This window comes from Rhinolophus sinicus, chromosome 2 (genome assembly GCF_057876585.1).
Source record: "Rhinolophus sinicus isolate RSI-liver-muscle chromosome 2, RSI-T2T, whole genome shotgun sequence".
In the NCBI taxonomy this organism is placed as follows: domain Eukaryota; kingdom Metazoa; phylum Chordata; class Mammalia; order Chiroptera; family Rhinolophidae; genus Rhinolophus; species Rhinolophus sinicus.
In genome coordinates this window covers 15,639,426-15,653,261 of record NC_142502.1, presented here as the reverse complement: position 1 = coordinate 15,653,261, position 13,836 = coordinate 15,639,426, and the positions used below count along the sequence as shown (strand labels likewise).

General features: G+C 40.1%; 1 protein-coding gene across 3 annotated transcripts in view; it reads left to right on the top strand.

The window, feature by feature from the left end:
• UST (uronyl 2-sulfotransferase) overlaps positions 1-13,836 on the top strand; it is a 265,472-nt gene that overhangs the window by 106,255 nt on the left and 145,381 nt on the right. For all 3 annotated transcript variants that reach the window (XM_074333694.2, XM_088795402.1, XM_019746947.3), the window contains exon 2: positions 3,924-3,967. In XM_074333694.2, the coding sequence (XP_074189795.1) occupies positions 3,924-3,967 (44 nt within the window). The remainder of the gene's footprint in view (positions 1-3,923; positions 3,968-13,836) is intronic.

Below are 13,836 nucleotides of genomic sequence, written 5' to 3'. Positions count from 1 at the left end.
CATCTAGTAAGTGCACGAACTATAACTCCCATGAACTTGGATTTAACACCTTTGCACATTCACACAGGACCTCTCATGTTATACTTACGAACTCCCTGGGAGGCCTCCATCATGAAAAGCTGGATGAATAGGGTGAGATTTAGAATGCATTGTAATTTAGCTGGTTGCAAAGTCTGAGATCACTTGCCTTCTAGTCAGGGCATCTTTAAGACCATTAAATCACGAGCATTTTGTTGGTGGTGGTTTTGGTGTATGTGTATAGCTCCATACATTTTAACCCACGTTCAGAGCCATGTAACCACTACCACCATTAGGATATGGACCAGCCATATAGAGTTCAAAGGGCTAGAGTGTTGCTTCGAATCAGTAGCTACCTGCCTCCTCCACCTCCCCGAGCAGCCTGGACAAGCCTGACTTCTGTTAAGAGGTTTAGCTCAATGCCAGCCTGAGCTAACGATTTTTTGGCAGTTTGGAGACAGGCCCTTCTGAAATTTTGACTGATGGTAGGAGTAGACACATGTGGAGAGTGTGCCTTTCCTTTATTTCTAGATTGATAAGGTACTATAATCCTTGATCCCCAAAGGAAGGATATGAAACGCTAAAAGGAGGCTGGAGTCGGAGCCGTAAAGGTGTGGGTTTCTTACTGGAAAGAAATGAAATGATGTACCTCTGTCAGCCTCCCAAAAGAAGAGGTCCTGCCTCGCAGGGTGCTGGGACCTGGGATGGGAAACTGGAGGATCCAGAAGTAGATGTTTGTAGGCAGTGGAGGTGGGTGGCAGGTGAGCACATTTCCTCTATCCTAGTTCCAGACTCTCCATCAGCCTTCCTTCCTCTTTTCTTCCCAGATTTACATCTTGAGCTCCAAGCTCAAAGGCCCTAGGGCTTGGGTCTGATCTTCCTTCCCCAAAACTTGACACCTCAGTAGAATCCTCTATAAGACAGAGCAGCAGGAAGTTTCTTTGATGTTCAGGGAAGCTCTTGGGATAACAACGTTCATCCTTTGATCTCCACAGCTGAAAAGTTACCAACTTCAGGTTTGAAAATTCTGAGAGATTTGTTTACTTTGCACTAGGAAAGCATTAGATCCTAGGATGAAAAGCTCTACCTAAATACCACATAATAATACAGTTATACACTAGGAGAATAAAAACTTGCTGTCTCCAACTAAAGAAATTCAGGTAGCTTTGTTTCTCCCTTTCTGTACCTCTCTTATAAGCACAAGGCAATTTACAGCCTCTGTGTTCTAAGAAACTGCAGGAACTTGACTGTGGATGGGAGCTCAGGAACCTGCTGGTGGAGATAACAATGGGGTCCGTGGTACAAGTGCCAACACTGGTCAGCCCTGTTCCATTCTTTGTGCACAAAGAAGTGATGTCTCCTATAAGAGAGGGAGACAGGGAGGGAGAGAAAGGAAGGAAGGACATTTGAGCTGAGCCTGAGTGAAGAGGGTGGGGAAAAGCTTTTACTGGCAGAGGAAAGAACTAGTTCAAAAGGTCCCTGGCTGACAAGAGGTTGGTGTGTTCTCAAGCAGAAAGAAGGCTGTTGTGGCTGATGGTGGGTGTGGTAGAAAGCAGGCCCTGGGTCATGTAGGGTTATAGACCATGGTAGGCAGCTGACTATTTTGTTCTTAGAGAAATAGATTTTAAGCAGAGGGCTAATATGGATTGATTAGGTTAAAGATCCCTCTGATTGCTATAGGGGTAGTGGAGAAAATTGGCGATCAATGAGGAGAGACACGAGGTCTCTCTTGGATGGCCCAGAGGGGATGGTGAGAAGTGGTCAGATTTGAGTAATATTTAAAGGCTGAGTCAATGGGACTTGCGACTGGGTTGGTACAGAGAGGACAAGGGAGAGAGATCAATCAAGAATGACTCATGGGCTGTGGAGCCTGTGGGGGAAGGGATGTGTCATATAACCTCATAGTACAATAGGGGAGGCAGCAATTTGGGGGGTGGAATCAGAGCAAATAAAGAGTTCTGTTTGGCCTGGCCACATGTGAGCTGTCTGCAGACATCCAAGAGGTGCTAAGAATCTGTGGGTACCCCCATCTGGAATTTGAGGTAGCAGTCAGGCATTTCAATTTTTTTAAGGAACTTTAGTTCTTATGGAAATGTTTAGTATCTTAGAAACATTGAGTTGTTCAAGCACTTTTTGATCCCTGAAATTGACACCTGGAGAACATGCCAGCGTGTGTTGGGCTTTCTCACACCCCTCCTGAGGAAGGCATGTTCACGGGATGAGCAGATAGGAACTGTCTGCTGCTGCACCCCCTGCGTTATGGAGCAATAGCTCTGGATATTTCTCTAGACTTAGGCAACCGCTCTTCTGAATTCTTTTATGAACCTCCCCTTTACTAAGATAAAGATCACACTTCCTATTTCGGTATGCACCACGTGCAGTGCAGCAATATCATCAAGATCTAACAAATTGTTCATCATGTTCACATGTCCAAGGTTCCTGAGAATTTAACATTGTCACAAGCAGGCCAGGTGTTCATGGTTGAGTGTCACGTACATGAAAATCAGACCTCGTTGTCCGTTTGCCGTGTCCAACTGGCCAGTTAGAGAGAATAGTCCTCGTTGACATCCAGTGGGTGGTAAATTAGAAACCTCCCAAGAAAAGGGGGTGGAGGATGTCTTGGTATGAAAAAAGCCTCTAAGCCGAACCCACTTATTTGTTATGCTTGGACAGGTTCCCCACCGGACCTGTCCCTGGATTAAGCCCTGCTTCCCCTTTTAATTCCAGTTTCTTAAGTCACTTTTGCTTTTTTTCTGAAAAATCACCTCTCATCTACTCCAATGAGGACATGACCTAATTCCTTCAGCTACTGTTCTAAGTCTCCTTGTGTTTCCTTTATTTTCCATAATTTGTTCTATTAGAAAATCTGGTCATCTTCACATGTCATGAAGGTGATTTCCCCTGGACTGACAAGCGTCACCCCCCTTAGAGAAAAGCCTCCGATTATACAGACCACATCTTTGGCTCCCCCACATGATCAAATGTGTTGCCAGGTGATTGGGTTGGCGGTGCCCAGGTTGCCGGAGATGGCAACACCCTGGTCAGCTTTTCAGACAAGTAGATGCCCAAGCACCCCCTGGAAGAAAACCAGTCTTCAGTCCTCTCCGCAGTTCAATAGCTGTGTGACCACGCACAAACCACTGGATTTCCTCAGGCCTCTGTTTTCGCCTCCAGGAGTGCGGATAATTATAACCCACTTCTGATATTTGAATTAAATGAATGCATACCTGTAAGGCATTTAGCAGAGTACCTGCTACATAAAAGGAACGCAAACATGTGTAGTTGCTTCCCTCACCCCTGTGAGTCTTTAGTCATCAGGAAACAATAACCATGCACTCTGAAAACACATAAGCTATTATGGTAAAGACAAATTGAGCTTCAGAAGCAAGCTAGATGGAGGGAAATGAACAATAACTGCAAAGTGGAGAGGTGGTGTGGTGGTTTTCAAAGTGTGGATCCAGGACCCACAGCATCAGCGTTACCTGGGAGCTTGTTGGAAATGCATATTCTCAGAGGGAGCTCTGCAAGCAGGCTGGGCAATCTGTGTTCTAGCAAACCCTCCAGATAATTCTTACACACACTGGAGTTTGAGAACCACTGGTCTAAAGTAAACTCAACAGCTATGGGGTGAGGAATAATGGTGTGTGTTTGTGTGTGTGTGTGTGTGTGTGTGTGTGTGTATATACACCCATGTATTAGAATACTTATAACTGCTGAAACTATTAACCAAGCATGGTAATATCAGCAAAATCCCTCCAAACTGCAAATTCATTACCCATTTTTCTTTGGTACAGTTGTGTGAATAGAAATAGATTTAGAATGCTTATTTTGAATGACTTTGTACTAATTTGTTTTGGGTTTTAGAATGTTGATTCATTAACTTTTTTATTCTTTTTCCCCCCTAGGAAATTCCACTTATTTGGATGACCATGGACCACTTCCTAGTAAGGTAAGCTCTTCGCTTGTGATATAAATCCCCCCCTGCCTTTTTTTCTTCTCAGTACCTACATCATCCAGCAACTCCAACCAGATCCCTCCCGGCCCTAAATTGTTCACAAGAAAATGGTAGGTGGCAGATGTCAAGTTAATCTTTGATTTACCCTATGTCTTAGAGCCTTGGGGCTAGACTCACCTCTGCCCTCTTCTTCCTGACCTGCCCTCGTCGGGACACTCCACCCAACGCTGAACTCCTTAGAACCAGACTTCTCTGCCAGTATCCTCTCAAGGCTGCCCTGGCCTGGCCTGTGTGCCCACTTTTGGTTTTCCTAGAAGCAGTTTTGGTCTGACTTTCAAAGGTGAGAACAGTCCAGTGGAGTATTAGTATAGTTCCCCACCACTACCTACTTTCTTCAGTTCAATGAAAACCAAATGTCAATCTACCAAAAAATGAGAAAAAGAGGAAAAAGACAGCCTTTGACTCCTTAAGGTGATGCCTGCAAAGTACAGTTGTAAGTACACAGTGAGAGGAAAATTAACCATTAACCTAAGAGGCTGCTAATTTACCCTAGAGTCGGCTTTTGAGTTTAGGATTTGAGGAACTCCATCCCATTTAAGACCATAAGTTTGGGAATCAGGTATTCCTGGGGTCCTCACTGGCTCCGCCACTTTCAGTGTATGACATTAGACAAATTACTTAGTATTTCTAGCTTTAGTGTTTTAATGTGCAAAGTGGGATTAAAAACACTACCCACAGTACAGGACATCTAAAAGGACTGACTGAACTGATGTATGACAAGCACTCAGCATCTGGCATGCTGTAAGCATGAAATAAATGGTGGTAATGTTAACTAGCCTGGAATAACATTGAGGTCATTGATGAATGATGCAGCAGTACTTACCACAGTCGTGAATGACTCGACCACTTGGTCCGCTGCGTATTGAGTGCCTGTGATGCTGCAGGCACTGGGAATACAAATATGAGACAAAACAAGGACAATGACGACAAAATATCCCTTCCCCTGGAGGGAAAAGAGTATAGAGGACTTGACACCATCTGAAGATAAGCACATCTAGCTCATCTCAGTATCCTCACATCCTTATAATAGCACATCGTGACTATTCATTCCATTTCATTGATTTGGACCATGTAATCCAGAACTGGAATCTGAATTAGGTCTCCTGGCTCTCATCCCAGGTTCTTTCCACTAGGCCAGTATTCTCAAACTTTAGCTTGCACAAGGCTTTGCTGGAAGCTTATTAAACACAGATTGCAGGGCTCAGACCCCTGATTTTCTGACTCCATAGGTCTGGGACGGGGCCTGAGAATTGGCATTCCCAGTGGTGCTGGCGCTGCCAGTCTGGGGAGCATGTTTGCAAACCATGGCTCTAAAGGTGGTGAATACAGAGAAAACCATTTCCCTGGACATTTTCTGTGTTGTTGTTTTTTTTACTGCTAATAGCCTAGAGAGACTGGCATGGCTTAGTATACAAAGGTAATTTATTAATATCATACCTCTTATCATAACTTTTCTTGTAGTGAAAACATATTTCCTTTGGTCAATAATCTGCCTAGGAGGGAAAGTAAGTGGGGTGGGGAAAAAGAATGGTGCAGATGGCCTGCTAGGTTCCTTCCCCACTAACTGTTCTTTTATCCCAAGTGGGGCCGAGGGAACCATCCACACCCACCCTGCTCTACAGGGAAGAGGGGTGAAGGTGAAGTGGCTCTGTCTGTGGGACCCTCAGTGGCATGTTGGGTTCCAGGTTTGATAAATGGGGTTGTACGTAATCAGAAGATCCACGCCCACTTTCTATAAACTTGCCTTCAATCCTTGGTGAAAGGCCTGGGCCACCCCTTTAGTCTGTCTGGGGCCTTGCTCTTGCCGGCGTGTCCATCTTGCCTGCCTCTTTACTAGTATGCTGGGTGCTGGGATTCCGTGTTTGTTGGGCTTTCTGCCCGTATCCCTGTAGGTCTTTCTCTGAGTGCATCCTCCCACCCCTGCAGTCTGGTCTTTACCCTTCCCTCCTCTCCCACCCTCAACTATGGCTGTCTGTGATACACAAAAGCGATCAGGTCATATCAGATCATGTTAGACCACTTTCAGAGTAAATCCAGTTTTATAAACTCTGTTCCAAGTTTGAAAATTGTGCAAATAATCTCTTTAAACCAACAGAAGTTTCTATAACACAGGTTCTTTCACTATAGCTGTATTTTCATTATCTAGGAGTGGAGTAGTAAAAACACTCTTGACGTTAGTAGTAGCCAAAATAAGAAGAATGTAAAAATGGGTAAAAATAATATTGGCATGTTAACATGTTTTCATCTATGTTTATGACTTCTAGTAGGGTGGAAATGAATCCCAGAAGTAAGGAGGTCAGTCTTCCAGATAAAGGTCCCTTGAGTGTCTCCTGAGGTGGGGCCTTCGTTATTTAGGTCTACGGACCACTGACTTATCCAGGGACATGGTGGCACCCAGAGGGTAAGGACTCACACATGTATGGCCTCCGGAGTGAATCCCCCCCGCCTGGGAGGCGATAGCAAGGCTGAGTCCAGACCCACAATTTTCATCTTTGTTTAGCACTCAGAAATAACTTTTTGATGCCAAGACTGAAAGACCTGTGATCTAGATAGAAAAAGATTTTTTAAACTCTGAAAATGTACCAAAGTTTTACAGGCGAGTTCTCATTCTATTAAAAGTTCAGTTCCACAAGTTTCACATTCCACAAGTAATAGCCATTTGGGGAAAGGGGTGTGTGCCACACAGCACATACAGGGAGGGCCCAGGTCTTCATTCTCTCTGGTATTTTCATAAGAAAGAACCAAACGCCTCTGATTTTCACTTGTTTTTAAAATCCACTTTAACCTCATGGCTCACCTCAGGTTTTGAGTGAAGTCATTATTTAAAAACAGATGTTAATATTTTCTTTCGTCGATGACTTTTTACTAGCACTTTGTGTGTACACAGAATGTAGTGTTTAAGGTTAGAGCCCTAGTAGAAATGGACACGTAGACCTCTGCTGAATGAAATAGAAAGATATTCTTGAGTACAGAAACAGGCATAAAAGAGCAAGCAGAGTGTGAGCACACTTCTTACAAAATGTGTATGTGTGTATAGACAAAAGCCTGGAAGAATAATCGTGTTTTCTCCAGATGATGAGATTTCAGATTTTTCCCCTATTTTGTTTGCTTTTCTGTATAATTTGAATTCACCAAAGTAATGCCTGTTCAGTCTAAAAGTCAGAAAATAAAGGGAGGGGGGAGTCCTGGTGGAAGAGAAGATTAATGTTGGCCTGAAAAGCTTTACTTTTTTAATCTTTCATTCTGTCCTCCCCCACATCCACACTTTAGTTTCCCTATCATTATATTGGAGCAGGCTGAACCTTTTTAACTCATTATATCTTAAGCTGACTAAGCTGTTATCCAGGAAAATTAATTACCTAGGACAAAGGTAGGGATTCTTCTGAAGCATCATTTGTTGTTCTGTGGACCCCCCAAAGCAGCCTCACCACTGAAGGTTGATGTCTTGCCCTTCTGGGTTCACTTCACCAAGAACATGAGCAGTGGGCATTGACAATGACCAAGTCTGGTGGTACCCAAGGATACAGTTACCATTTCACATGTATTGTGTTCCCATTCTGATAAGGAGAGTTGGTCTGAGCAACTCAAGGAAAATGAAATCACTCTCCATAGCCATCTCTTGTTTTCTATGTGCCAAGCACTCTGCCAAGTGTTTTGCATGCAAGTTTAGTCCTTAGAAAACTATAAAAGAGGAAGTAGTTTTTTAATCCTTATTTTACAGATGAGAGAATTGGAACTTAGAGAAGCTGAAACCCTTGCCAAAGGTCATGCACTAAGCAATGGCCTTGAGAGTCCAGCCCAGGGCTGTGTAGCTCCAGTCCATGCTTTTAACCATCTAAAAAGTATTAATTTAAGTCAAATACGATAATTTTTGTACCTTATTTCTGGAATTCACGCTTTAATGTAAGTTTTCTGGGACGTTGGCTACTACAATAAACAAGTTTTAACCCTCACTATACCAGGGAAAAAAGTCATCACCATTTACCATCTGGGTTCAAATGGACTCTTTTAATTTTTTTTTTTTTTACTATCTAGTGAATTGTTTTTATTTCTACCTCATCTTTTTCCGTCCAGTCACCTTTGTATACATACATACTTTCATTATTTGTCCATTAACAAACTGTATATAAAGCAAATTTTGGCATAAAAACCTCATAAAAGGTGAAAAAGTACTGTCCCACATTCATTTAGCAAAATGGGGTGGTCCAGGTTCTTGCTGCAAAATATTGTCTGATGAATCCCTTCCTCTTCATGACTAACTACATGAGAATATGGTATTTTCTTTTTGTTCTCGGAAACATATTGTTCACTCATTGACTCTTGAGTTTGAGGGAATTAATCTAGGATATCATCATCTGAAGACTCATGGTCTGAGGTTTCACTCTTATGATCAATTTTATCATCATCATTAGTCTTGAGGGCTATTGTCCAACTCTTAACATTCATCTCCGATTCCTCTAATGCCTGTGAAACCTCTCCCTTCATCAGTTTTTCTCTCTTTGTCATTAGAGGCAGGAATGAAAAATTCTTAATTCTCCATTCTATTCAATGGAAGTTAAAAGCGAACTACAAAAATGGTGCTTCCAGTCTTCTTTTATATCTTTCAGAAAGATGATGCAATACTTGGGCAATGCAATAAGAAATATGAAGAGAAATTCAACAGTAACAATTGGTTTCCCTATGAATCATCCTTCTAGGTCTACACTGTTCAATACAGTAGCCATTAGGCTCATGTCGCTATTTAAATTTAAATTAATTAAAATAAAAAAATAAAAATTTAGTTTCTCAGTTGCACGAGCCATATATTAAATTCTCTGTAGTCATATGTGACTAGTGATACTGTATTGGATAACACAGAATAGGACATTTCAGTCATCATTGAACAGCAGTGTAGTTCCAAGCCATTCCATTATTCTTCCGGTTTTCTGTTACTTTAGTCTTTTTAAAAGTATATTTGGGAATAATTGATGCATAGGTGGTAGGTAATTTTTCTAGGATGATGAAATAGCAGAGTGTTTCAAGATATAAAAAAATGAAATTATTAAAATCCCATAATGGATCTTAAGTTTTTTAAAGAGGCAAGTGGACCCTATTACATAGTAATTATATGTATATATTATTATAATCATATAATTGCAATTATATGGACCTCACCTATTACACAGTAATTGCAAAGTAAAATGAGTTTTATTCTCTGCATTTAAAGAGAGAATATTTTCTTTGGAACATCTCCATGAAGAATAAAGTCAAGAAATATTAATCCATACAAATAGAACTGCTCAAAAAATAACCCTGAAACTGAAATACATCCAATGGATCCTAATGGTGTATACAGGGTTAAGATATATTACTGATGTCTACATTTGTATACAAAAGTATTTTACTATAAAAGATAATACTTATATATTATTTTTGTATATAATGTGCTAAGTAGTATTAGTATTCAAAATTTATTTTAAAATGGGTTCATTATAAGAGGGTTTACAACTTATGACACTGAGCAGGCCATCTCCAAATGAATAAGCGGCAATATTAATTGAGATAACATGTATAATACCTAATGGTGTCTAGGAGTGAACAATTGCTCAGTAAATGTTAGTCCTTCTTAAGGACTTTGGGTAGACAATGAAGATATGAACTTCCTTGAGGAGCTTAGAAAAAAGAGAGGAAAGAAAATGATAGCCTAGGAGATGGAGGCCATGTCAGCGTAATTGAATAGTAGGAAAGGAGTGGCAAGTCACAAATTCAGTCTGAATGGTATTATGGATTGCATTGTGTCCCCCCAAAAGATATGTGGAAGTCCTAACCACCAGAATCGGTGAATGCAGTCTTATTTGGAAATAGGCTCTTTACAGATGTAGTAAAGTTAATATGAAGTCCTACTGGAATAGGATGGACGCTATATCCAGTATGACTGATGTCCTTATTAAAAGAGGGAAATTTGGACGCAGAGACAGAGATACACAGGTAGAATTTCATGTGACAATTGGGTTCTAGGCTTACTCTAAATTTTCCCAAATTGAGTTACCAGAATCTGTAACAGGCTGTATAAAGGAAATACCTATAGCACTAAGGACCCGCTGCTGGGTGCTTACATGTGCCTGGCATCGTGCTAAGTGCTTTCCATTTGTTGGATTTAAGCCTCACAACTCTAAGAGGGGAATATTACTAACCTCTTTTAGAAATAGAAAATTGAAGCTCAAAGAGGCAGAGATTAGAGTTATGCTGTCAAAAGCCAAGGAACACCAAACATTGCTGGCAACCACTAGACTCTAGGAGAGAGGCATGGAGCAAATTCTCCCTCTGAGCCCCCAAGAGGAAAATAACCCACCTGACACCTTAATTTCAGATTTCTGGCCTCCTGAATTCAGAAAATACATTTCTATTGTTTTAAGCTACCCAGTTTGTGATACTTGGTTATGGCAGACCTACAAAGTAATTCAAATGAGTTGAGTTTAGCATCTTTGATTATCAGGATAAACATTGAGTGTTATGCCCTGTTAGGCATTATCTGGTTTGATTTAATAAACATGGAAACCATCCTTAGAAGTCTACCCTTAGGCCAATTAAATATGTTTTCTTATTTTTCTCAACATTGAATACTACTTAAAATTTCCCCCAATATTCCTTCTTCACTTTTCTTTGTAATTCTTTTTTCTTCATAATTTCATGTCTTTAGCTGCTTTATTATCCCCAATATTCTCTTCAATTTCCTCTAGTTGAAATTCATTTCTACTGTTCAAATTGTGGTTTTTAATATACAAAAATTATATTATATTACATTATGTTTTTCTCCGAAAAGGACCTCAGCAACAATTCATTTAAGAGAAAGATACTTAAAAGAAACTTCCTATTTTCACAGGACCAGAGGCTGTGAAAGCAACGCAGAAAAAGAGTAAAGAAGTCTGTTGCCCTTTAAAAAATATGTCCCCATTTCTATAGACTTCTTAGCCTGCCTTTTAACACCACTACCACTGAGTACCTAAGAAAGACTGCATTTTCCCCTTTCAAACGCTCCTTTAGACTTGGAGATACATTAGCTGATAGGAGATGTTTCAATGTTCTCTAGTAAAGAAATCATGGTTTACATTCCTTGCTTGGAGCCTAAAGAAAGAAACCCACATATCAAGTAATCATAGTAGGTGAGTGACTTCCGGAAGCTACTGGGAGAACAATTACTCTCAGGTGTCTTGGCCAAGCATCAGTCAGCTTGGAAAGGATTTCTGGATCCAAAATTCCCCTTTTCCCTGAGGGCAGGATTGCTGGGGGTTAGTGTGCACATACTGTCTCCTTTGGTCAGAATCACTTTTTACTTTAAAGAAAGAGCAGGGCTGAGATTCAAGAGGAAAATTAATTTCTTGCTTCTGTCCCCCCAAACCTGAAAACCTATTTTTCAGGATATACACATGGCCATTCACCTTGTTTTCCTCTTGTCTCTGAGGACCTGCAAGAAGCAAATAAATCTCTGGCACAGAATTGGGTTGTGTGCTGGGCCTGCCTTGTCCAGCAGTTTATCTCGACAACAATTCCTGAAGCCATTGCTGCTGATAAGAGGGCCCCCTGGTTTTACAGCTCCCTTTCATCCTGCTGTAAATAACTTCAGATGTGTCTTTAGACCCACACTATCTTATTTTCTTTGGGGAAAAAATTAACATTCCTCAAGAAGTTTTTATCTTCTTATTTTTATCTAAGGTAGAAACAATGAAGTTTCTTTATAGCCTTTTGTTTTTAACTATGACATATTCCAAATACACAAAAATTAGTGAGATAAATAAAACATACACGCGATACACACGAGGTGTCCATGCTTTAGATTTAAAACATTTAATTGTAACTCTCCAGATTTTGCATTTTGACTTTTGCATTGGTTCTTGGTGGGTAGGAGGTTGAAGAGCATGGATCTTGAAATCAGATCTCAGTTCAAATCCTAGTTATTTGACCAGTTAGTTACCTTAGACCGAGCACTTCACCTATGAGCTTCAGTTTTCTTTTTCTTAAAGAGGTCAGTAATATTCCCCTCTTAGAGTTGTGAGGCTTAAATCCAACAAATGGAAAGCACTTAGCATGATGCCAGGCACATGTAAACACCCAGCAGTGGGTCCTTAGTACTATAGGTATTTCCTTTATACAGCCTTTGACAGATTCTGGTTTGGGAAAAGTGAGAGTAAGTCTTGCTCCCAATCCCCCAACCCCATTTTCTTTGGCTTTTTAAAAGCAATTAATGACATGTGAGTTGGCCTCTCAGATACCATCTTCAAATTTATAAGAACTTTCAGGTCCCATGGTGGTCCCTCCCTTTATTCTTTGGGCTAATCGAGCACACGAAGCAAAGCTTTCCAGGATGCCTTGCCATTTAGCTTTTCTCTGTGTCCAAACCTGACTTTATCCAAAGTCCTTTTTTAAAAAAAAAAAAAAAGAATCCTACAAAAGTGAAGCTGCTTTTCATTTTATGGAAGAATCAATTGCACTGGGTAATAGGTTTGTGTTTAATGATTCATAATAAATATATTAGGATTAGAGAATGGAAGAACTGGCAGGACAGAATGAGGCAGGGTGTTAGGAAGAATCACTTTCACTCTGATGAGCATGACCTTGAAGGAATGTCTTCCAGTCTCTCATTCTTTCGATCATTGCAAATGATAGGAAAATTAATGACTTGAATATTTTATTTTTAAAAAACTCTAAGGGCATCTGAGCTCAGTGTGTGCTCTAAAGAACTGCATGCTTTGGTATTTTGTTTGAAATGAGTAATTAATAGCTTAGAAGGTAAAAGAATCTGCAAAAGCAAACAAATTAGTCTTACATAATAGAGCTATTGTTTCTTATCCAAAAGTCACCTGTATTCTTGCTTCACTCTTCCTTTGCACTCATCACAGCCCTTAACCATTAATGTGGAAGTATTTGGCCCAGCTAGGGGCCTCCTGAGATTTCAGCTTTCTGTGGAGATCTGTGTCCAAGTTCAGAAACAGTACATCTAAATTTATCAATTTTATGAGTATGTAATATGTTCACTCCTTTCCCAAGAAGAACATAATGAATTCATTTTTTTCCTCAACAAATGTTTACTGCTATTAAGTTTATCTTCCACTTCTCTCTCTCTCTTTTTTTAATTAAAAAAAAATTCTCTGAAGACACAGGTCTGAAAAATATGTGATTTATGTAATTGTTCTTTTAGCATCTTCTTCCCCATTCCACTCCAAAGGCCCAAGGGCCAGTAATCATTGATACAATGTTCTCCAAACCTTATTCAAACCAGCACCAGTTACAGTTTGGATTTAACAGTTTCTTGGGTTGGGGCTGCCTTTAACAAAAATAGAGAGCTTTAAATGAAGCATGAAATTTTAAAGTTGCACATTGTTGTTGGAAAGCATATTTAATCAAGAAATTGCTTTAGTAAATTAAGAAAACCCATGCCACCATTCTTTGGCAGGGTAACAGTGACCTCAGAGTTTTCAAAGTTGTTAGTAATTTAAGCATCTTAGCAGCTCCCAATATACTGTGTTTCCCCGAAAATGAGACCTAGCCAGACAATCAGCTCTAATGCGTCTTTTGGAGCAAAAATTAATATAAGACCCGGTCTTATTTTACTATAATATAAAACCGGGTCTTATGATATGATATGATATGATATGATATGATATGATATGATATGATATGATATGATATGATATGAGACTGGATCTTATATTAATTTTTGCTCCAAAAGACACATTAAAGCTGATTGTCCAGGTAGGTCTTATTTTCAGGGAAACATGGTAGTTACCCAATTTTTTCTGTTTATTTATTTGTTTTATGTCTTCCTT